General features: G+C 42.9%; 2 protein-coding genes across 2 annotated transcripts; one reads left to right on the forward strand and one right to left on the reverse strand.

Annotated features, from left to right (window-relative positions):
- The first annotated feature begins 263 nt into the window (after positions 1 to 263).
- On the forward strand, positions 264 to 9,360 carry LOC110535059 (glutathione hydrolase 1 proenzyme-like). Its single transcript, XM_036935758.2, has 12 exons — positions 264 to 436; positions 633 to 763; positions 988 to 1,077; positions 1,985 to 2,177; positions 5,044 to 5,204; positions 5,350 to 5,499; positions 6,043 to 6,179; positions 7,897 to 8,084; positions 8,336 to 8,463; positions 8,611 to 8,723; positions 8,862 to 8,975; positions 9,108 to 9,360. Exons 1-12 carry the CDS (start codon positions 264 to 266, stop codon positions 9,252 to 9,254), a joined length of 1,725 nt encoding a protein of 574 aa, XP_036791653.1. The 3' UTR covers positions 9,255 to 9,360.
- Positions 9,361 to 13,508: 4,148 nt separating this feature from the next.
- Positions 13,509 to 24,997, reverse strand: anapc5 (anaphase promoting complex subunit 5). Its single transcript, XM_021621319.3, has 16 exons — positions 24,414 to 24,997; positions 24,246 to 24,325; positions 24,033 to 24,142; positions 23,651 to 23,897; positions 22,990 to 23,158; positions 22,657 to 22,847; positions 22,468 to 22,549; positions 22,224 to 22,316; positions 18,049 to 18,230; positions 17,672 to 17,807; positions 17,395 to 17,469; positions 17,084 to 17,205; positions 16,024 to 16,131; positions 15,783 to 15,930; positions 14,068 to 14,230; positions 13,509 to 13,948 (listed from the first exon to the last, which is right to left on the reverse strand). The coding sequence occupies exons 1-16, from the start codon at positions 24,612 to 24,614 to the stop codon at positions 13,737 to 13,739; spliced, it is 2,319 nt and encodes a 772-aa protein (XP_021476994.3). The 5' UTR covers positions 24,615 to 24,997; the 3' UTR covers positions 13,509 to 13,736.
- Between the last annotated feature and the right edge of the window lie 447 nt (positions 24,998 to 25,444).

The raw sequence follows: 25,444 nt of genomic DNA on the forward strand, positions 1-25,444 counted from the left end.
TGATTGAAAACCCACAGCATGCTCCATGGGGGACCTCTGCATTGGGAGGATAGTGATGACATTAAGATACAATGCCCATGGCTCTTCGCAGGTTCCTTTGACAGTGTTTCATCAGGCAGACACAGCACTAAGACTAACTGCATGCTAAAAAAGCCTATTACTTCTAATTATATAATCATTTGAAACAGGAAGATACAGTAGCTGTAAGGCTTCTGTCTAACTGTAAGATGTGTTGGTGTGTGTTGGTTCCCCTGGGCAGGAAAATGGTCAGGAAGTCCCTGGTGGCTGGCCTGGTGGTTTTGCTGGTGGCTGCAGTAGGAGTGTTCGTGGGGGTGTTCATGGGGGTGGGAAACAAGAACCCCATCTCACCCTCAGACCATTTCTACTCAAAAGCTGCCGTGGCTACAGATGCTGGGATATGCTCTGAGGTGGGGAGGTAAGTAACGGAACACGAGCCAACTAATTCCCTTTGATACAATGATTCATGGTACAAGCTTAGTCAAATGACAGGACACGATTAAGTTCTACAAGGAGCATTAAGTGTGTGTGTGTGTGTGTGTGTGTGTGTGTGTGTGTGTGTGTGTGTGTGTGTGTGTGTGTGCGCGTGTGTGTGTGTGTGTGTGTGTACCTAGGGACATCCTGAAGAGGAACGGCTCAGCGGTGGATGCATCTATCGCCGCCCTGCTGTGTGTTGGCCTCCTGAACGCTCACAGCATGGGCATTGGAGGGGGTCTCTTCTTCAACATCTACAACGCTTCCACAGGTGAGTCAGTGAGTCCTCAAGACACCACAAATTAAAAATCAAATCAAATGTATTTATATAGCCCTTCTTACATCAGCTGATATCTCAAATTGCTGTACAGAAACTCAGCCTAAAACCCCAAACAATAAGCAATGCAGGTGTAGAAGCACGGTGGCTAGGAAAAACTCCCTAGAAAGGCTAACAAACACATCCATTTGTCTGTATTTTGTATCACTGCTCGACAGGGAAGGTAGAAACCATTGACGCGAGGGAGACAGCACCCATGAACGCGACAGAAGACATGTTTGGCAATAACACCCAGCTTTCTCGGAAAGGTACCATTTTTACTGTTCTGGAATGTACGTCAGGTTCAGGGTAGACTAGGCAGGTTCTGTAGTTCAAACCATCCTGAGATAACAGTTGAATAGTAATATCGTAGCTGTCATGTATCACAGTGGGGTAGGGATGGAGAGAAGTTAACACTGTGTTTGAACCTTCTGGCAGCCTCTTCCCTGATCTTCCATCATTCTAAGGAAAATGAGCTCTAACCTTCTGCATCACATTGTTAAGTAATTTTGTAATCAATGTTCATCAATTTCAATTATCTTTATCTGTCTGCTACCCAGAGGTTGTAAAGTTCTGGTCTTAAATGAAACAGACAGAATTCCCAGCTCACAATTGATCAGATCCAAGTTTATTTGCGAGAGCTCCCCTGTACATTCACAAAGACGTTCCTTTTATAGCATTCTAACCTACGCACATACATACACACTAAGATTTGGATTCTCTCTTCTTCTCCTGAAGTTTATTACCACTCAGCTGACAGTTCCAGTCCCCCACAGATACGGGAAACCTGGAGGGGCTCTCCCTGTCCTATTTTATCTCTCCAGAGTTATTGCTTGGTCGGTTCAAACATAGGTTAAGCATCCTCTTTGTTTTCGTTAGGCACACACATACATTCCTTTCTTCCCCCCTCCAACCTAGTTGGGGCTGTGTTTATTATTTTTAATTACTCATTGTTCATGCTACATAACCTCTAATCCCTAATGGTTAAGTTTATGTGTAGAATTATTTAATAATTTATCTTAAACCTTAATAAAATCTTTTAACACATATGCATTGCTAAGGGGGCAACAGTTTGACCTGTCAAAATGGGGAAATGGACTGATATGCATTTTAAATCCTTTCTGGGCAGGGTTCCAACTTTGTGCAAAATGTGGTAAAGACTTCTTTGCATAACAGGTGGATTGTCTATAGCCATTCCAGGGGAGATCCGTGGTTACGAGATGGCACACAGGAGACACGGCAGGCTGCCATGGAAGGAGCTGTTTGAGCCAAGCATTAAGTTGGCACGCGTAGGTTTCCCTATCGGCAAAGCCCTGGCCAAGGCCATCGCCAGCAACAAGGACGCTATTCAAGGAGATGCCAATATGTGGTGAGGATAGGACAGAAGATCAAAGAAAACAAATATGGGGGGACAAATTCTGTAATTGTTATATTACTATTACTACCACTATTACCACTATTATTACTACTACTATTACTACTAAAACCACTTCTACAAATCTAATAATATTGACAACGACAGACTTAAGTGATATGGATGGTTGATAATAGCTACCCTTTAATGAGAGTGTAAATTAAATGTTCTATAACAGGGATGGGCAACTTTGATGGGGGTGGAGGCCACAAAAAATCTGAACTCATTATGAGGGGTCGCAGTGGCTCGCAGGTCTGTGTACCAACATCCATACCCACACATACAGTCAGTGTCGGCCCTAACCTTTCTGGCCCTAAGTGACATTTTGTTGGGGGGTGGAGAGAAGATTTAGCAATTGCATAACTCATTTCATGCAATTCTATTCATTTTGCCATGGGACTGAGAGAAAAATGTGCAGTTTTACAGCTCATTTCCTGAAATTCTACAAATTTTGCCATAGGGTGGAGAATTGTTTTTCAGTTTTGAATATGATATCTGAGTAACAGTGAATAACAAAATCAATGGGGTCCCCTGGTCGGTAATTTGACCATGATCACTACACATTTAGATAGCTGGCTAGACTAATTTACCAATCAATTTTTTTTTAGCTGACATAGGCTAGTTGAGTGACTGACATAACAAGAAAAAAACAGCTGATGTCCAACAACATTTCTAAATGTCACCTTGTGTGATCTACTATTCTAACTCTCAACATTAAGTTCAGACCCCGACTGAGTTCATCCCTGCTCAATAAAGTGCTGTAATTGGATGATTAGTTGGATTTTACCACATTGATATATTGCAACCAAAAAAATGTGATTACATTGATGTCCAAAATTCATGGCTTCCTCTGTGATTTATTATGACCGTTGATGATTTGACTGGCCGCTGTAAAACCTATGATGACAATGCCATGGGAAAGCTGGTCCTTTTACTTGTCGTGTCTTTGGCTATGCCGGATTAATTGATAAGACAAGCCATTCTAGAAAATCATTTCTCCGTAATTAATATCACCTGATTGAGCTAATCATGTAAATGTAATTAACTAGAGAGTCGGGCACCACGGAATAATATTTATAGAGCTGTTATCTTCCTGTCACGATCGTTGTATTGAGGCGACCAAAGCGCAGCGTGGTGTGAATGCATGATTTAATGATTGACGAAAAAACCACGAGGTACACTAAAACAAACTAACAAGACGAACGTGACCGCTATAGAAACTGAGTGCTAACATGCAACATGACATAGACAATAACCCACGAACCACAATACAAAACAGGCTACCTAAATATGGTTCCCAATCAGAGACAACGACAAACACCTGCCACTGATTGAGAACCATATCAGGCCAAAACACATAGAAATAGACAAACTAGACATACCACATAGAATGCCCACTCATATCACACCCTGACCAAACAAAACATAGAAACAAACAAAGCAAATCATGGTCAGAGTGTGAAACTTCCGAATAAACTCTTAAAGAACTAGTAATATTTTACATCCATAGCAGTCAACATTAATCTTCATCTTACTTCAGTCTCATCTGAAAGTTGTAAATTCTTGGTCATCTGCAAGAACCCTGGCTAACAATTTGAATCAGCAATACAAAATTGGGTTTAATTATTCATTTACCTGCAAGAACCCTGGCTAACAATTGGAATACCTAACTAATCACACAGAATTCACATAAACAAAGAATGAATTATACATGGATAATTCTTTACGTCATAGAAAAATTTCCCTTGCGGGCGGAACAGATATGACAGCTTGTTACACAAAGGAAAAGGGGCTGGGTTGAGTGAAAGAGCGGGAAGACAGGAACCAAGGCGAAGCTGTGCTATCGTAAATACAGTATCCTATGCATTCTAAATTACCGCCCATTTGGAAAAGGAAAATGCAATAAATATTTACTCTGAGCTGCGCTTCAGTAGGTTGGTGGTAGATGGAAGACCGTGTTGCCAAACCGAGTCCTCTGTCCTTTGAAGAATGTCTCTGGCGGTCACTTGGATAAGTTGTAGTAACGTCGTTGTGTGGTAGATGGGATACTCTGTCTGTTCCTTCCTAACCTGCGTTTGCAGCTGCGGTCGCTAACTCAACGGCTAGGAGGTATCACTTCTGTCGTGAATAAGAGTTCAAAGTTGATACCATTCGCAACCAAAGTTCATGCTGATGTTGGCTTCATTCTGTAGTTTAACTGAACCATTCTGACATAGGATCGTCATCCTCATATCCTCGGAACAGAAAGTTATGTTGTCGTCAAGGCTTTATATAGGAAGGGAGAAGAGGGGTGTGTGTGAAAAGTTTTATAGCCCTTGTCCCTTCACAAGGGAGGGCCACTGATTGAGCAACCCTATCTTATGAAAACCCACATCTCATATTTTAGAAGATAAAATCACATTTCATCCCATCACAAATCATTTCATATTCAAACATTTAAATTGAACAACAATTCCATGTGAATCTGATAACTCTGATGTGTAGACTTTCCACTGTAGAGTTTATGTAATCTTATCATTGATGAGAATGTCTCAGATGACAACCGAACTGGCATCATATTCATTAAGTACCACTGCATATGTTCAATTGTTCGGATTACCAGAATATAGTTCATTTCCCCCCACCTTCTGATGTTCCCAGAATCTCTATGTTAACCAAGGGGTTTGCAAATGTAACATCAGTAGGGTAGAGAGAGGAACAAGGGGGGAAGAGGTATTTATGACTGTCATAAACCTATCCCCCAGGCCAACGTCATGACACACTCTACAGATTTGTTTGAATAACTCCTGATAAGTTCTCTGCTCCTGTTTTTATATTCCAGCGAAGTGTTCTGTGACTCCCAGAAAAACATCCTGAAGGAAAATGATATCATTAAATTTCCCAAACTAGCAGACACCTACAAGAGGATAGCGGAGGAAGGACCTGGTGTTTTTTACAATGGGACAATGGCACAGACAATTGTTGATGACATCCAGGCAGCAGGTCTTTCTCTATTTCTTGTGCATTATAATATTCTATTAAAGCTCATCATTCTTGCTGTACACACTATGATGATGATTAGGAAAGACAGATCTGATAGGCAGTTTGTCGATGTGCTTCTTCAGCAGTTATTATTTTCACGTCTCAGGTGGGATTATCACCCTGGAGGACCTGTTGGACTACTGGCCTGTGTTGAATGAGAACCCACTGAAGCTGACCGTGGGCGAGTACACCATGCACGTCCCAGACGCCCCCTCCAGCGGCCCAGTCCTGGCACTCATACTCAACATAGTGGACGGTGAGCAGCAGCCTAGATAACTCTGAGTGTGAACATCATCATCCACCACTAGTGACTGTAAACAAACAGCTCAGGCCTCCCAGTTTGTCATCTCATCTTAAGAGAGATTTGCTGTAAGCAGTCTGGACATTATCTCACTGGAAATGAACTAAACTGCACTAGTCCTCTACATCTTGACATCAACCATAGCTGTTAGCTAACAAGGACTGAATCAGATGGAAATGACCCTGTGATGGAAACATCGAATTACATTAAAACTGTATCTTTGATAAATGAACACAGTTCTTTTTTTGGGCTGACATATTAGATCGATTAAATGTGGCCCGTGAGGGATTTTTAAGCTTTTTGGGGGGATAATGAATCGATACATTTTCAAATAACTCCCCTTTTCCTGCCCACAAATTCATTTTGACGAACAAATCCGTTGCCAAAAAAATCTGTGCGGCCATCCTTTGAATTTTGAAATCCGCGATGTGGCCTTAGAGTCAAAAAGTGTAATCACCCGTGTATTAGATCAACATTTTTTGTGTGCTTTTTCTACAGGGTATAACTTCACTGGCACAAGTGTTTCAACGGTCGAGAAAAAGACTCTGACATATCACCGCATCGTGGAAGCTTTCCGGTTTGCTTATGCCAAGAGGAGCAAACTAGGGGATCCACGTTATCTCAATATCACTGATGTGAGAACCCTGACACACAGCTTTCAAATAGAAAGTTTCACTCACACACATATATATATACACAGTGCATTCAGGAAAGTATTCAGACCTCTTGACTTTTTCCACATTTTGTTACCTAACAGCCTATTTCTAAAATTAATTAAATTGCCCCCCCCCCCCCCTCAACACATTACCCCATAATGACAAAGCAAAAACAGATTTTTAGAATTTTTTGCAATTGTATTAAAAATAAAAATCACATTTACATAAGTATTCAGACACTTAACACAGTACTTTGTTGAAGCACCTTTGGAAATGATTACAGCCTTGAGTCTTCTTGGATATGACGCGACAAGCTTGACACACCTGTATTGGGGAGTTTCTCACATTCTTCTCTGGAGATCCTCTCAAGCTCTGTCAGGTTGGATGGGGAGCGTTGCTGTACAGCTATTTTCAGGTCTCTCCAGAGATGTTTGATTGGGTTCAAGTCTGATCTCTGGCTGAGCCACTCAAGGACATTCAGAAACTTGTCCTGAAGCCACTCTTGCATTGTCTGGGCTGTGTGCATAGGGTCGTTGTCCTGCTGGAAGGTGAACCTTCACCCCAGTCTGAGGTCCTGAGTGCTCTGGAGCAGGTTTTTATTAAGGATCTCTCTGTACTTTCTCCATTCATCTTTCCCTCAGTCCTGACATCCCCACAGCATGATGCTGCCACCACCATGATTCAACGTAGGGATGGTGCCACGTTTTCACCAGATGTGACGCTTGGCATTTAGGCCAAAGAGTTCAATCTTGGTTTCACTAGACCAGAGAATCTTGTTTCTCATGGTCTCAGAGTCCTTTAGGTGCCTTTTGGCAAACTCCGAGCGGGCTGTCATGTGCCTTTATCTGAGGAGTGGCTTCCATCTGGCCACTCTACAATAGAGGCCTGATTGGTGGAGTGCTGCAGAGTTGGTTGTCCTCCTGGAAGGTTCTCCCATCTCCACAGAGGAACTTTGGAACTCTATCATCGGGCTCTTGGTCACTTCTATGATCAAGGGCTTTCCCTGCCGATTGGTGAGTTTGGCCGGGCGGCCAGCTCTAGGAAGAGTCTTGATGGTTCCAAACTTCTTCTATTTAAGAATGATGGAGGGCACTGTGTTCTTGGGGTCCTTCAATGCTGCAGAAATGTTTTGGTACCCTTCCCCAGATCTGTGCCTTGACACAATCCTGTCTCGGAACTCCACGTACAATTCCTTAGACCTCATGGCTTGGTTTTTGCTGTGACTGTCAACTGTGGGACCTTATATAGACAGGTGTGTGCCTTTCCAAATCATGTCCAATCAATTGAATTTACCACAGGTGGACTCCAATCAAGTTGTAGAAACATCTCAAGGATGATCAATGGAAACAGGATGCACCTGAGCTCATAGCAAAGGGTCTGAATACTTACTGTATGTACATTACATTTTTTATACATTTGCAAACATTTCTTAAAATCTGTTATCGCTTTGTCATTATGGGGTGTTGTGGGTAGATTGATGAGGATTTTCTTTTTTAATAAGGATGTAATGTAACAAAATGTGGAAAAAGGGAAGGGGTCTGAATACTTTCCGAATGCACTGTATTTGACTTTAAAATAAAAATGGTTTGTAGTGGTTTACTGAACATGCTCTATAATCACATGCTGTTGACTGCTGTTCAACATTGCCAAGAGAAACTAATTTAATTCATATTTGATGATTTTATCTTCTCTCCAGCTCATCTACAACATGACCTCAGACTACTTTGCTGACGGGATCAGGAGCAAGATCACAGATGACACCACTCAACCAGATAGCTACTACGAGCAAGATTATTTTGTCCCAGACAATCATGGGACAGCACACCTGTCCGTCATAGCTGAGGATGGAAGTGCTGTGGCTGCCACCAGCACAATCAATCTATAGTAAGAGTCCTACAAGGCAAGACCTCCTCTGAGACAATAGGACTGATGAATACATAATGCTACAGGGTAGATTATAGATATCTAGAGACAGATCGTTAATATAGTATACATGTGCACTCTAAATAAACTTTGTTGCCGATGGTCTTACTAAGAATCTTCTATTTGCATTTAACCCAAAAATAACATGTATAGGTTACTTAACTCCTATAATTACTTAACTCTAGCTACTTAACTATCATTCCTATCTTCAGTTTTGGCTCAAAAGTCATGTCCCGATCCACTGGCATCATTTTCAATGATGAGATGGATGACTTTAGCTCTCCATACATCACCAACGGCTTTGGAATCCCTCCATCTCCTAACAACTTCATCCAGCCTGGTGAGAATAGGAACTGAAATCAATATCCTTATTGCTGGTAGGCTACTGAAAGTTCTCAATTTACACATGGCTCCAGTTTGAACCCTGGCTGGTTTGTTTTCTGAGAATACCTTTTGGTCTGAAGATTGATCTACCTTTCATTTTTAGGTAAAAGGCCTCTCTCTTCTATGTGCCCAACTATTATCTCTGACAAAGACAATAGAGTGAAAATGGTGGTGGGAGCCTCTGGTGGAACAAAGATCACCACAGCAACTGCCCTAGTAAGTTTAGATCCATGCACATAAATGTACTCTCTGAAACAGATATAGCCTTTACTAACACATGATATCCATCTATCCTTACATAGTGATATTGTGATGAATCAGAGGACAAGAAGCTTTCTTTTCTCATTTACATAGGTGATTCTGAATACCTTGTTCTTTGACTACGACCTCAAAAAAGCTGTGACACTACCTCGAATTCACAATCAACTCAACCCAAATATGACTGTAGTGGAGGACGGCTTTGAAAAGGTGGGTAATTCTGAACAATATTGCATCGTATATTGTTGAATTTTAAAAAATGGTTTCATAACTCTGGACTTTAATCTGTGTGTGTGTGTGTGTTTATTTCTGTGTTTATGCATGTGTGTGTTTGTGTAAAAGAGTGTATTAGATGGCCTGGTAAAGAAGAACCATGTGACAGAGCTGCTGATGACTCCTGATTCAGTGGTTCAGGCGGTGGTGAGACAAGGGGAGCGGCTCTGTGCCGAGTCCGACCCCAGGAAAGGGGGCTATCCAGCGGGCTACTGAGTCTTACCTCACCTCTTCCTTCCCAAACCTGGAGTGTACCTCCATAAAAAGGCAGGGATAGAGCTAAGTATCTGGAAAGACACGAAAACAATGCCTCCTCAAGGTGACACAGCCACTCGCTTTCTTCAGCTGAAATTCATTTCAAGACGTGGAAAATGACTTTACTCCACATCAATACCTCCTCCCTTCACACCAAATAATCGGCGGCATTTCTGCTTTTATTTCAGCATTACTCATTATTTATTTTTGTGTTTTGAAAAAGAAGTGAGGTTGCAACTCTGAAAGTAGCATTTTTTAAATCCTAGCTGTATCAAGAGATCATCATTATCAATTATCCTGAAGATGGAAGTTTATTAATGCAATGCAGTGGGGTAGCAGAAAGCTGGACTGCAACTTTCGTTTCCTGCTGGATGTAAATACCAATGGGCCAGAACTTTATGGACGCCATGAATCTTCTGATATACATTATGAAATAGTTTGCCTAGGAAGTATTAGCCAACATAATAGTCAAATTACTCTGTGATGATGAGCGATCATTCTGTTTGACAGAAAAATAGCCATTTATCTGAGATTTAAGGAAAGCAATGTTTTAGGGGAGATTATGAACACCAATATGGAAGGTTGTCAAAGTAGTTTGTCTGTCCATTGAACAAATCAAATGTAGAGACATGACTGTTTTATCTCTCCATCAAGGAAAAATGGTCTGTACGTTTTAACCTCAGGCCTTAACCTCAGGTCTTAACTGGTCAGGTTGCTATATCTGTTGGTGCTTTATGGGTTGGCTAAATCACAAACATATCTGGCAACCAGGCTACAGGTCTACCTGCCTTATGAAGATGTTGGTCACAGGTAGCTACATTTCTCCTTTCATGAGGAAGCATATTCTGATCTGTTAACTGAAAACTGTGATTTCTGTTTTTCTGATTTCATCTCAACTCTGACCGTTGCCCATGGGGGCCTATTGTTAACAAGGGCTCAAATATGGCTGCCATTTAACTATTCAAATGGTACTTTTACATTTTTTGTGATGCAGAATGTTGAGAAAAACACAAATTGTTCATGTTTAATATGGAGTAAGACCATAGCAGTACAGTGAATGTATAGTGTATTTTACATTTGCAGATATATATTTTTAAACATGCATTGTTCTCATGCCATGCTTGTTATTAAAATGTTTAAAATAAGATATATTTTACATTAGTCAGCCTGTTCCCCATATTTTTAGAGGCATCTTTCTCTGCATCGATACCTGTAACCAAAGAACGGATGAAAAATGTACAAAATAGATTAATAACAGCTACATGATGTCTAAACAACTGACTGAAGTACAATTTTACACCTACAACCTAAAAATTGGGCTCGACTTCCTTCAATAGCCTGAAGAACAAAATACAAAGCAGCTTCCTTCTGACAAATCTTAGCAAGATGTGGCATTTGATGCCAGCTGGGGCTTTTACAAAAGCCTCCAAATGAATTATTTACTTTTTTGTTTTACCAGGCAAGTCAGTTAAGAACTAATTATTATTTACAATGACGGCCTAGTGGGTTAACTGCCTGTTCAGGGGCAGAACGACAAATTTGTACCTTGTCAGCTCAGGGGTTTGAACTTGCAACCTTGCAGTTACTAGTACAACGCTCTAACCACTATTTGTACCTTGTCAGCTCGGGGGTTTGAACTTGCAACCTTGCGGTTACTAGTACAACGCTCTAACCACTAGGCTACCCTGCCGCCCCTGAAGCAATTTCTTCCATAGACCAGTGATTCATAGGAAGCTACGTAGTCGACTCAGGCTAAATGCTTCCTCTCTATCAAAGTGTTGCTCTTCTCCTTTATTAAGACACTTTATGTTGATGTTTCCTTTATTTTGGCAGTTACCTGCAGCTGCTAAGTAAGTCAACTCTACTGTGCACAGAGATGTGACATCCAACTAAAGTCCATCTATGGTAGTATCCTGTCGTCTATGCTACAACAAGTATCCTGTCGTCTAGGCCCTATTGAATGTGGCCTGAGACACTATCTGCGTACTCTCTACTCTCTGCTTCCCTGTAAGAGCAAGAAGATCCATATTCATTCAGACAGAATTCAGCCTGTGGGCAGATGGGAAATGATGGCTAATGAAGCTGTATGTTACATACAAAAATAGCAAAGCAAGAGTTTTTCAATCCTTTGACACAGCTCATCTAACTGTGCTAATAGAACATTTCCCAATCCCCCGACTAATGTGATACTCTTGACAGCACAGGCCTGAACAGAGTATAGTGTCAATGTTGATGCACAGTGCTCACATACAGGGCAGGCCACTGGTTCAGAGGACATTTAGCGTCACTAGGCACATGCCCCATCTAGTGTTGCCTGATGAAAAGACATCCCACGGCTGCAGCTCACCCTCTCCATCTCGCTCTAGATATATCAACACACACACACAAGAGCAGAGTGAACTATGCAGTGTGAGTCTGTGTCTATTTACACAGACAGTCTCTGTCCCGTCTCCTGTCCCATGGAGGCTCATTATCTACTGTATTTGTTTATAGAGCGAAGTGACATGTAGCGTGTTTCAGACCCCGCACACGGTCTTCGAGTTCTTCTTGTGCAAACATACCAATAAACATCTGGAACAAACCTACATGGTAAAGTTTAGACGGATAGGGCAATGGAACATACTTTCTTTTTGTCTAATGTAAGCCGTTGACGTCAACCAAAAAAGGCTCAAGTAATGATGACAATGCTTTTTTCATGTAAGAGGGACATGCAGAACATTCTCAAAAACCAGCCCACTCAAATGTTAAATGACATAGGCTTTCAACTTAATTGGTTCTGCTTTGTACCTCAAATGCTTAGAGACCCAGAATGTAATATTTGAAGGCTCAGGGCTATATCACCGTGTCAATGCTTTGTTTCAGTAATAAAACTTCAGTGTTTTCATACCAATGTTAGGTCATGTTTTAAATGCTATTAGGCTAAGCTTATTCTGTATACAAACCAAAGGGCAATTCAGGATATTGAAAATATCCTAATATTTCATAATACCTGATCTTGGCTCAATGCCATTATGAAGAGATAATGTCAATATAATGGCGCTCATGACTAGCACTGACTGAGATGCTGAATAACTTAACCCAATAAAAAAATTATCACTCTCACAGTTCGCATAAATCTACACCAGGCTAACAAAAACAATGTGCAGTGTCATTGTCAGCTTAGTTCTCACAGATTGTCATGTTATGGCACACACACAAAGATATCATTTCAAATCATCTCAGGACTATTACACTGATGTGCACATATCTCTGGGAAATCTTTTCCTTTGCTAAAAGTTTTTTTCCATTGGCATGCTTCCAGTTGAAGAACAATCACAATGCTCTCTCTAAAACATACTCATCTTCTGCCCGCCTCTGATTTGATATCACAATCACTCATCATATCGTGGTAACTCCGACAGCTGAGATACATTAAACCGTTCCTCATTCTCTAAGCATAGATGAGAACGCGGATCCTCTATGCTAGATATCTCTGTATATTTATCTTTGACCTATGATGGGATCCCACCACCGGGACTTTGAAGAACATGATGATAAATGACAAAATACAAGTACATATCAGAGAATGATAGTGGCCAAAGGGCAAAATTAGCATGGACAGTGTCATTGAGGACTCCCACCATTTTAATGTGTCAACTGGGTGAGACTTCCAAATTCATTGGCTGATCCCTCCTGTTGGAGTCATGTCCAACCGGGTCATCAGGAGGGATTAGCCTATCGTGAAGAAAATGTAATGTTCATAAATGAAGAGATCCTCAATGGAGCTGCCCACACCATCACAGATGCTATAATTGCAGTTGCAAAGACAAGTCCTCTATGTCTATAGTCCAGATCTATTCTATCGACATCCTACAACAGAGGCTATGACCTACCTCTAAAGAATCAGATCTCTCTGGTCCTGAATAAAGGATACTGTTGTATAACGATATGTATGCTGAAATTCAAATACTATGTGGGTGCTACTCAAAGAGGTGGTGTGGCGGCATCTAGGTTTCCATATCGAGGCCTCTGGATCCTGCACAGTTATCCATCACGTCCTGAGGGAAACACCTACGTTTGTTGGAACTGCTTTTACTGCAAATAAACATTACAATTGTAGGGAGGCCCAAACAGGCTGCACTCTTTCTAGTGGTAGTCAGACAAACATTTCAGGTGGAACAAATTAGTGATTTTCTTGTTTTCCATTTTGCCAAAAAAAGCACAACAAACATGAGAAAAGATTATAGAGACTTAAAGTCTGATCTTTATATTGTAGATAGACGATACAAGCTTGCAATGTAAATTGGGAGTGCCCTAAACCAGTGGTTTCTCTACTCATTAACACACAAGCAATGTTGCAATTTGAACCAAAATATAGGATAGAATGCGAAGTCCATGACAATGACAGAGTACACCAGTATATGTTCCGGTCTGTGTCGGAGAAGGCGGGGTGGTGATGACTGTTCAGAGTCGCATGGCGACAGCTGCCCCCGGCGCCTGCAGCTCCTGGTCCAGGAGGCGGAACAGCATGGCACATTTGTTGCGCTGGGGGGTTTGTCCCAGGGTGTGGTGCAGCCGGGCCTGCAGGTAGTGGACATCACGGAGACGCTCCTTACAGTCCAGCATGGAGAAGTAGGCTGCAGCCTCTCCCAGCGATTGCACAGCCAGGCCTAAAGCTGGAGGGAGACAACAGGGAGGAAGACTCTGAACGACTCTGACCCAAGTAATTGTATCTGCAAACATGTACATTTGAGGTAGTGAGTGATATTAAGTTTGTGTTGGGGATGTGTGCTACCTGCATGCCTCTGGCCATTGGACCGGGTCCCAGCCATGGCCATCTGACAGCGGGCTGCCAGGAGCAGAGCTCTGCCCTTATCCATGACCGCTCCGTGGGCCAGGATGGGCTCCATCGCCTCATGAAGGACACCCAGAGCCTGCTCCGGCACTCCCAGCATCAACTGGACATAGGGAAGGAGAAGAACACAAACTATTGGGAGTTTTTAAATACACTGCTCAAAAAAATAAAGGGAACACTTAAACAACACAATGTAACTCCAAGTCAATCACACTTCTGTGAAATCAAACTGTCCACTTAGGAAGCAACACTGATTGACAAATTTCACATGCTGTTGTGCAAATGGAATACACAACAGGTGGAAATGATAGGCGATTAGCAAGACACCCCCAATAAAGGAGTGGTTCTGCAGGTGGGGACCACAGACCACTTCTCAGTTCCTATGCTTCCTGGCTGATGTTTTGGTCACTTTTGAATGCTGGCGGTGCTTTCACTCTAGTGGTAGCATGAGACGGAGTCTACAACCCACACAAGTGGCTCAGGTAGTGCAGCTCATCCAGGATGGCACATCAATGCGAGCTGTGGCAAGAAGGTTTTCTGTGTCTGTCAGCGTAGTGTCCAGAGCATGGAGGCGTGCAGGACGTTTGGCATTTGCCAGAGAACACCTAGATTGGCAAATTAGCCACTGGCGCTCTGTGCTCTTCACAGATGAAAGCAGGTTCACACTGAGCACATGTGACAGACGTGACAGAGTCTGGAGACGCAGTGGAGAACGTTCTGCTGCCTGCAACATCCTCCAGCATGACCGGTTTGGCGGTGGGTCAGTCATGGTGTGGGGTGGCATTTCTTTGAGGGGCCGCACAGCCCTCCATGTGCTCGCCAGAGGTAGCCTGACTGCCATTAGGTACCGAGATGAGATCCTCAGACCCCTTGTGAGACCATATGCTGGTGCGGTTGGCCCTGGGTGCCTCCTAATGCAAGACAATGCTAGACCTCATGTGGCTGGAGTGTGTCAGCAGTTCCTGCAAGAGGAAGGCATTGATGCTATGGACTGGCCCGCCCGTTCCCCAGACCTGAATCCAATTGAGCACATCTGGGACATCATGTCTCGCTCCATCCACCAACGCCACGTTGCACCACAGACTGTCCAGGAGTTGGCGGATGCTTTAGTCCAGGTCTGGGAGGAGATCCCTCAGGAGACCATCCGCCACCTCATCAGGAGCATGCCGAGGCGTTGTAGGGAGGTCATACAGGCACGTGGAGGCCACACACTACTGAACTTGTTTTAAGGACATTACATCAAAGATGTATCAGCCTGTAGTGTGGTTTTCCACTTTAAATTTGAGTGCGACTCCAAATCCAGAACTCCATGGGTTGATAAATTTGATTGCCATTGATAATTTTTGTGTGATTTTGTTGTCAGCACATTCAACTATGTAAAGAAAAAAGTATTTAATAAGAATATTTCATTAATTCAGATCTAGGATGTGTTATTTTAGTGTTCCATTTATTTTTTAGCAGTGTATAACCCAGTATGAATTTCCTTGTTTTGCCTAAATGTGGGAGTTTACTTTGCATACAATATGCAGTTATGTCTAAGTTAAGGGGTTTGAAGATGTGTGTGTTAGTATGTGTAGGGGTTTGAGAGAGTTTACGATGGTGTGTTTGCCATAACAGGGTTACATATTGCATGTGCGCGCGTCTGTTGTGCTGACCTGAGTGAAAGCCAGGTGAAGGATGGTCTCGGAGGCCAAGGCCTGTAGGTGGTGCTGTCTGGCCAGGGCCAGGGCCTGCAGCAGGAGAGGAAGGGCTGTGGCAAAACCTGACGACTCCCAATGCAACTCAGCTGTGACCAGCATCACCCTGCACAAGGCATACCAATATGTCTAAAACACATAACTGATAAACAACCCTTACCCCAAAAATATGGAGTCTGTTGTTTCATTTAGAGCCTACCTGATGATCATCTCTGTGTACTTGGTCTTCTCGCAGTACAGCTGCAGCCTCTGCAGGATACTGTATGCTTCAGTAGTCCGGTTCAAGGCCTTCAGCACTTGAGCTTTCCTGTTAACACGACAGATATACACATGGGTCGTTCCACGAAAAGAATGCGGTTTGCGTACCTTTAATATTTTAAATTGTGCACCAATGTTGCATTTTAAAAGCCTGTTCTATGAAATTAAGTGCCCTTTAATATAGACCACCTTTAATAAATCTGTCCCTTCATCAACACCGCGTCACTTCTAGGAAGATTTCAACCCACACACCCCCAAAATGTATACTAGCTTCCTCATCATTGTAAAACCCTGGTTATTTTGTTACTTGGACAAAGTCATTTCTGAAGGTGATTATTTAATGTGATTAGTGATTAATTTACGTCTGTCACTCATTTTAAGGTCAACACTGTTACATTAATTGAACTCAAATTTGAATCTGGTGAAACTACTTCATTTTAAAAGATTTGGTTTCAAAAGAAAAATGTAACATTAATAGTTAAATCATAGTGTAAAAAAGCAGGTGATCTGGTTCTACTCTTTTTGGCAATTTTCTGGGTGTTCTGTGGTGGAAAACTGAGTGTGTCGAGAATAACATGTCAACCCTGTTACCCATAGATAGACAGGCTTGAAACGTTTTAGCAATGTCACATTTTTTTGTGGAACTTACATTCAGTTGCCCCTCCCTGAGGTACATAACAAGCTTTCATTGTGCCTGTCACAAGAGGATTTGTGGCTGATTTAATATGAAATCATCAACCCTGTTACAGTCAACCCTGTTCCTTTTTCTGCCACTTAGTATAGTCTTATTTATTTGTATCGCTTGAGATGGGAAAAAGTGTGTCTCATCAAGTTGAACATGTGCTCTTTATGACAATGTTCAAATTAGGTGAAATCAAAACGTTTTTGGGGACCAAGTTACACTTCTCAAAAGCCACTGAATTAGTGGAAAGCCCCACATACAGATAGTTACAGCACTGGAAGACTGTGTAAAGGTGTTCTATGTTCTGAGCCTTCCTTACCTATAAAGACCCTCAGTTTTGTTCAAGGCAGCAATGGCTGTGACATGGGGCTCTGCCAAGTGGTATTTCCCATCATTCATAGCTCTGTCAAACTGGATCTTGAGGTCACAGAGCATCCACAGCTGGGTGACAGAACACAAAACATTAGAGTGAACAGCCCACCTCATACCAGCCATGTCAGTGTCATCGCCTTTGAAAAGAAGACAATGGCGTTTCTGTGTACCGCAACAATAGGAAAATGCTAAACATGGGGATTGAGGCCAAGTCTAAAGTTGATGGATAGAGAAGAGCAGGAGTTCAGAATGGCTCACCTTGGCATGTTGGGTGTGAGGTGGAAACTGCTCCTTCAGATGCTTCAGGACCTCAGACACAGCCCCATACAGTCCCTGGAGGGAGGGAGACAGGAACATGTAACTGGTGCAGGCCTCACCCACAGCCTACACAAGTGCACATCTCCTGAGCTTTAATCTGGATCACATCAATGGTTAGGAAACGGCCCTGAGTGACTAAATGAGCACGGAGGGAGACGTGACAGAGGGACTGAAGCCAAAGAGAAAGAGGTGGGATGAGGTGTACCAACTACAGTACCTGTTCAGCATGAAGCTCAGCCAGGTGGCAGAGGGCCACAGCAAAGGCCTCTGTGTTGTTCTGCTGGACCCCAAAGTTAACCTGCTCCAGGCTATTCATGTTCAGGAGGAGCTGGGCCTGCTGCTGAGCCATGGTGCTGGAAGAACACATACGTTCAACAGGACATGAATGTTGGAGACATGAATTCAGTGAATGTGTGTTGGATTAATTCAATTAGTCAAGACTGGATATCAATAATTGACATTCACTCTTTTTTTCTTACCAATCGAGTAAAAAACAGGTTTCATACTGAAAGATAAACTTACTGGTTGGGATTGTTTATGTTCAGTGTGGATTCTGATTGTCAGGGAGGATCAGGATGCGTGAAGGAGACCCACCTCTTGCCATACATCCTCCATATGGACGTTGTCTGAGCCAGGCTGATGTCTATGAGCTCTGACAGGCTGTGCTTCCAGTGCAGGATGTCTGTGTCCTTCAGAGCATCCATCAGCTCATGGGCTGTCTTGCCCTGGACCGCCCCCTGCTGGACCAGGGACTGAATGCCAAGAGACACCAGGTACTGAGAAGGAGAGAGAGAGAGAGAGAGAGAGAGAGAGAAGGTAATTTGAGGCTTAGTAAACACCTGGCTCTACTGAACTCCCATAGCCTGACCTCAGTTTCAAACCTAAGGGCAGACCCATCGTTGCCAGTATTGACTCTTCTAGAGCCACTCTCCAAATGTGTTGATTCTTTCATTAAGCCTATTGTGGAAAAACTCCCCGCATTCGTCAAAGATTCTACAGATGTAATTAATAAAATATCAGAACAGTCTAATCTCCCCGACATCATCATATTGGCTACATTTGAGAGAGAGGCTCTACACAAATATCTCTCATGGAAAAGCCCCAGATGCACTGGGATATTACAGGACCGTGAAGGAGAAATGTCACCACCTAATGAATTAATCTGTGAACAGCTTCTCTAGTTTTCAATCGCAACTATACTGAACAAAAATATAAATGCAACAATTTCAAAGATTTTACTGAGTTACAGTTCATATAAGGATATCAGTCAATTGAAAAACAATTCATTAGGCCCTAATCTATGGATTTCACATGACTGGGCAGGGGTGTAGCCATGAGTGGTCCATGGAGGGCATAGGCCCACCCACTTGGCAGCCAGGCCCATCCACTGGGGAGCCAAGTCCAGCCAATCAGAATACATTTTTCCCCACAAAAGGACTTTAATAGAGACAGAAATCCCGCCCCCATATGAAGAAGCCGGATGTGGAGGTCCTGTGCTGGTGTGGTTACATGTGGTCTCCGGTTGGACATTCGTCAAAAACTACATTGAATGCAGCTTATGGTAGAGAAGTGAACATTCAATTATCTGGCAACAGCTCAGGTGGACATTCCTGCAGTCAGCATGCCAATGGCACACTACTGCAAAACTTGACACATCTGTGGCATTGTGCTGTGTGACAAAACTGCACATTTTAAGGTGGCCTTTACTGTCCCCAGCACAAGGTGCACCTGTGTAATGACCATGCTGTATAATCAGCTTATTGATATGCCACACCTGTCAGGTGGATGAATTATATTGGCTAAGGAGAAATGCTCACTAACAGCAAAGTAAACATAGTTGTGCACAGAATGGGAGAAATGTGTTTTTTGTGCGTATGGAACATTCCTGGCATTTTCTATTTCAGTACAAAAGCTGAAGAACATACACACACCCAGGTACATTCTGCAGGTGCTGGAGATGTAGGCAAAGCCTTGGAAAATAAAAAGGCAAAACACTGCTGCTCATGCTCCTAGGTGATTTTATGTCCAACGACAATGTCTGATGAAGACCTAAGGGTCTAAACGTTATAAATTGTTTTTTAAATTACCTGGGAGCATGAGCAGCATTTTCCTATCTGTTTTATTTTAGCTCATGAAACATGGGACCAACACTTCACAAGTTGCGTTTATTTTTGTTCAGTGTAAATTCCCACCCAAAGCCTTTATGATTAAAAACAGTGATCAAGAACCCCCCACACCTTTTTCATCTACAAACGAGGCCCCGGTCTTCGCAGTAGAATGGTCCAAGCCAGCCTCTACACACGGGTTCTAAACAAACCCTCCTTACTCCCCCGAGAGAAGGAAATTACGCCTGTAGTTATGGTGCTCAGTGCAACACCAGAAAAGAACTGAGTTCCGACACCCTAGGTCTGGAAAAATATGTGTTAAAGGGCCGATCACATGCAATACAAAATGTGATTTCTATCCTACACTGTGTTTGTGATAACATGTACATGGGCAAGACATCCAGAAGATTGAAACAGAGCTCTTTTTGTTCACTTATTCTATAAGACGCAAGGATGAAAATGACCCTGTTGCTTTTCACTTTATCCAGTGCGTCTTCTCATTGCCCTGGAATTGTAGAGGTGTGTCACCAGGAGGAGATAATGACAGTTAACTCTGCTGGAGAGAACTCCTCTGGATTCATACTTTAGGCGCCGTTATGACACAATGAGGATTTTGATAGGAGTGTCATGCAATTATTGTCATCATCTTAGCATCACACCCAACCCCTTCACTGGTATGAGGGTGTCCTGTATTCAAGATGGCTCTAGTGGCCCGATACTTACCCAACAGGTTACCTTAAAATGTTATCTACTTGTTTTCTAGATTTTTTCTGGTTCTACATATGTACAGTGCATTCGGAAAGTAATCAGACACCTTCCCCTTTCCCACATTTTGTGCGGTTACAGCCGGATTCAAAAATGTACTAAATTAAAATCGACACAACACCCCACAATGACAAAGCGAAAACAGGTTAGAAATGTTTGCTAATTTATAAAAATATATTTATATTTAAATACCTTATTTACATTAGTATTCTGACCCTTTGCTATGAGCTCCTGTTTCCATTGATCATCCTTGAGATTTCTACAACTTGATTGGATGCCACGTGGTAAATTTATTTGGATACGATTTGGAAAGGCACACACCTGTCTATATAAAGGTCCCACCGTTGTTAGTGCATGTCAGAGCAAAAACCAAGCCATGAGGTTGAAGGACAGGATTGTGTTGAGGCACAGATCTGGAGGAAAGTACAAAAACATTCATGCAGCACTGAAGGTCACTGAAGTTTGGAACCACCAAGACTCTTCCTAGAGCTGGCCGCCCGGCCAAACTGACCAATCGGGGGAGAAGGGCCTTGGTCAGGGAGGTGACCAAGAACTCAATGGTCACTGACAGAGCTCCAGAGTCCCTCTGTGGGATGGGAGAAACTTCCAGAAAGACAACAGTCTCTGCAGCACTCCACCAATCAGGCCTTTATGGTAGAGTGGCCAGACAGAAGCAGTCACTCAGTAAAAGCCACATGACACAACTAAAGGACTCTCAGACCAGGAGAACCAAGATTAAACTCTTTGGCCTGAATGCCAAGCGTCACGTCTGGAGGAATCCTGGCACCATTCCTATGGTGAAGCATGGTGGTGGTAGTATCATGCTGTGGGGATATTTTTCAACGGCAGGGACTGGGAGACTAGTCAGGACTGAGGGAAAGAGGAACGGAGCAAAGTACAGAGAGATCCTTGATGAAAACCTGCTCCAGAGAGCTCGAGACGTCAGACTGGGGTGAAGGTTCACCTTCCAACAGGAAAACGACCCCAAGCACACAGCCAAGACAACGCAGTAGTGGCTTCGGGACAAGTCTCTGAATGTCCTTGAGTGACCCAGACAGAGCCTGCCCTTAACAGCAACACTCACTATCCATCATGATAGAGCTTGAGAGGATCTGCTGAGAAGAATGGGGAAAAACTCCCAAATACAGGTGTGCCAAGCTTGTAGTGTCATACCCAAGAAGACTCGAGGCTGTAATCGTTGCCAAAGCACTGAGTAATAAAGGGTCTGAATACTTATGTAAATGTGATATTTCCATATTAAAATGTTTTATAAATTATAAATGTATAAAATGTTTTGCCTTGTCATTATGGGGTATTGTGTGTAGATTGATTGATCCATTTTAGAATAAGGCTGTAACATAACGTGGAAAAAGTCAAGGGGTCTGTATACTTATGCACTGTACTTAGTGTTGTATACATTTTCCTTTTCTTATGACATTTCTCAGCTTTATTGCTCTGAGAGTATGGGTTCCTTATGCTAACACCACATTCCCTGTGTATGTTTTTGTTCTAGTAGAAATACACCTATAACATTTGTTCTATCCTGAATTTCTATCTGATATTATGACAACTTGTGGCCGTTGTGGGTACTTTAGGTGTTGTGGGTAGTTTAGGTGTTGTGGGTACCCACAGGTCTGCAATTACTTCTGGCTCGCTGTGTGGCCTTACCTGTCCCACTATTGTTTGTGGAGATATGCTCGGATGAAGGTCGACTGACCAAAAGCTCAGCTATAATTTAAATAAATTTGCTTCTGGCTGGAAGTGTGCATAGACATTCCTGTTTCGCCTCCACAAATCAGCTTTGGGTGTGCGGTAGATTCAGACTATTATCTGAATCTATTGCATAAAACCGTACGAGAACCTGGAGTGCGCCAGTCTGCACGCTCATGCTATTCTTACCGGTAGACAGAAGTGGGCAGCCATTTTCACTGAGTCCTCAGTTAGCACAGAACTGTCAGATCCTTTCATCTGTTCAAGGGTATAAAGCCAACTCTGAAAGAGATACAAATACATAAGACGATTTCACAGACAAAGTATTGGTGCTGAGAAAGTGGTACAAGACATAGACACGGACCAACCTTGACTACCCATATTGTGTAAATACTCCATGTTGAGCATAGAACATGAAAGTAAAAGCTCCTACCAGGCAATGCTGCAGGCACACGTGATCGTTGGACTCCTGGGCGATGCGGATAGCTTCCTGTAGAGCCAGGTCAGCCTGTTGACTGATTTAAGAGATATATTGATTCTTGTCAAATGAAAAATCACCTCTTGCATAGATAAACTGCAACTGATTGACAGACTTTCCATATCTACGCCCACTACTACTCACTAGTGTCCAAAGCGACAATGCAGTGCTGCCAGGTTGAGGGCAGCGTAGCGGAGACTTCTCCCATAGCCTTCGTCCCCGTTGCTCTTTCCCTCGCTCCCTGACAGGATGAGGCGGTCAAAGTAATGTAACAGACTGTGGGTGGAGATGAAGATGTCCTGGACTCGCATGCTGTTCAGGTAGCTCAGGTAATGCTGCAGACACAAAACAGCTGCCTCAAGCACAATCAGGTTGACCAAAAATCACTCAAACGCTCACTTTCTTTATGCTCCACACAAATTTCCTGTCAGGTTTGTTTGAGTGAGTCCATAATATTAACTGATAGTAGAGCCTCACCGCCTCAGCAAAGTCAGGGTTGAACTTGAGCATGTTGTTCAGCTCGTCCTGCAGGGCAGATGGCTTCAGGGCTTTGTTCTCGTCATTCTTTAGAAGGTACGCTTGTCTAGCAAGAAAGTACTCTGCTTGCTTCTGCGAGAGTGGGCCTCTGCTTGGGGCATCCTCATTTCTATAGAAAGAAAAGTAGCAAATAAGGAAAAAGAACAATATGCAAAGGATAAACTGATGACCATCACACTGATGAGAATGATTACTACATGTCATGCCTGGTGTTCAACCTTCCCAAGGTCTCCCATGTCACCCCGCTCCTCTGCACACTCCACTGGCTTCAAGTCGAAGCTTGCATCCACTACAAGACCATGGTACTTGCCTACAGAGCAGCAACGGGAACTGCCCCTTCCTACCTTCAGGCTATGCTCAAACCCTACACCCCAAACCGAGTACTCCACTCTACAACCTCAGGTCTCTTGGATGTTCCACCTATATGCGGGTCAGCTCCCGCTCAACCCAATCAAAGCACTTCTCTTCCTGGCACCCCAATGGTGAAACCAGCTTCCCCCTGAAGCTAGAAAAGCAGAGTCCCTGCCCATCTTCCAATATTTACAACCCATTCCCTCTACTACCACCTCTTATTTTACTTATTCAAGTGAATTATACAAACCTTAGCTCAGACTCATGCAGCGGTGCAGTATCCAGCTCCTCCTTCTCCATCCTCTCCCCTACGTTGTCCTCTGTGCTGGTGAGGTCCATGTCAGAGTCGTCTGCAGCCAGGGCAGGCAGCCCCACCTGGACATCACCTGGCTGGGCGTAGTGACTGTGGTAGTACTGCTGCAGGGCTTTGTACAGTTTGTACACCTGGCTGAAGGACAGCTTGTTGTAGGCCAGGAGCATGTGTCTCGTGAACAGGCCTGAGAAAACAAAGTCAAGGTCATGATGATAAAACCTCAAATCTGTCAAATTCATATAGCACCACTAACTAAACACGATGCTCCATTGATCCAACCTTTGGACTTCCAAATCAAATTATGCTTACTATTACTCACCAACAACACTGGTCTTATACGCCTCAGAATCAATAGCGCTGAAAGGAGTGGGGAGGGTGGCAAAGAAATATTCCATGTCCTTCAGCTCTCCATCAGCCATTTCATGTAACCTGTTAAGAGAAAATGTGTGTGATGAAAGAGCAGACAACATGCATCACTGACCTTCTATACTAGACATAGGCCACAGCAATTGGGTCAAGGACTCATCCATACCGGAGTTTCACAGCATATGCTGTTTGAGGGCAACATTCTTCCACAGTCTTCAGGAATTGGTCAAGAGTCAAGTCTGGACCCTGATAGACAGACAAACCTTTGATAAAGAAAAGCAAGCAATTGACAGTGGAAAGTAGAAGTTGTAAGGTAATCAATAGCTATTCCAACCTGTTGTAGAGGCAGGATGAGTTTGTTCAAGCGCCTTCTTTCCTGAAGAGCAATTGGTTTTGACGTGGTCATCTCGTACAGCAAGGCCAGCACAGAGATTTTATACGGAGTCACCCAATCTTTGATGCCAAACACATTGGCATGGACCACCCCATTGGTCATCATTGGGTTGAAATACAAACTTTCATGTACGCTCGCCATTGTTTGAATTGGAAAGTTAACTCGCTAGCTAGCTTGCTAAATAGTATAAAACTACATTTCAACAGCCTTGTGTGAAGTCAAATAATCAAGAAAAACATGCAACAATTCGCAAACCATATTATCGAGCTAGCTAACGTTAGCTAAACTGATATTCCTTGCTAGCTAAACACGCTAGCTTGCTATCTAACTCCTTGAGTAGCTAACTCTTATATTTTTGTGAGCAATTTTGTAGCCAGGATGCCTAATGTTATTTCAAGTCTGCCACATATGGCAATATTGCCAGTATTATTTTGGTAACAAACTGCATGAATATTAGAACATGGTTTACCACCCCGTCGCTTTTGCTTCAAACTGCCCTCCTTCTGTCCCTATTTAATGACGTTCCGACATGGCCACGCCCCTAGAGTGGATTGCAGTCATCGATTGGTCCCATCAGCACAACAAAAAGCTCACACAAATGTATTTTCGAATACATTATTTTAATATGATGGATATCGTCTTCTCCATAAAATGTTAGGTTTTCCATAGTATCATCAGTTCCCTTCATGTAGGTCAGACCTACTTATTCAAGGGCATCGTTTTTATATCCTAATTGTACATATCCCATGTCAAATATACCTCACACAATTTAGACTTACATTTGACTTATTAGACACTCTTAACCAGAGCAACTCACAGTAATGAGAGCATACATTTTCATACGTCATCATACTGGTATCCCGTGGGACTCGAACACACAACCCTGACATTGCAAGCACCATGATCTACAAACTGAGATACACAGGACTCACCTCTTGACATGCATTTTTATTAACAAAACAACAAACATC

This window comes from Oncorhynchus mykiss, chromosome 11 (assembly GCF_057628025.1).
Source record: "Oncorhynchus mykiss isolate SJ-2025 chromosome 11, ASM5762802v1, whole genome shotgun sequence".
NCBI lineage: Eukaryota > Metazoa > Chordata > Actinopteri > Salmoniformes > Salmonidae > Oncorhynchus > Oncorhynchus mykiss.

What these genes read in the sequence shown, in the direction of transcription:
- LOC110535059 (XM_036935758.2), top strand. Translation starts at nt 264, where the DNA reads ATGGTCAGGAAGTCCCTGGTGGCTGGCCTGGTGGTTTTGCTGGTGGCT. An exon ending in CATACTCAACATAGTGGACG is followed by an intron (nt 5,500 to 6,042) that starts GTGAGCAGCAGC and finishes CTTTTTCTACAG; the next exon opens with GGTATAACTTCACTGGCACA. An exon ending in ACCAGCACAATCAATCTATA is followed by an intron (nt 8,085 to 8,335) that starts GTAAGAGTCCTA and finishes TCCTATCTTCAG; the next exon opens with TTTTGGCTCAAAAGTCATGT.
- anapc5 (XM_021621319.3), bottom strand. Translation starts at nt 24,614, where the DNA reads ATGGCGAGCGTACATGAAAGTTTGTATTTCAACCCAATGATGACCAAT. An exon ending in ACCCTGACTTTGCTGAGGCG is followed by an intron (nt 22,848 to 22,989) that starts GTGAGGCTCTAC and finishes TTGTGTCTGCAG; the next exon opens with CATTACCTGAGCTACCTGAA. An exon ending in TGGAGGATGTATGGCAAGAG is followed by an intron (nt 17,808 to 18,048) that starts GTGGGTCTCCTT and finishes GTGTTCTTCCAG; the next exon opens with CACCATGGCTCAGCAGCAGG.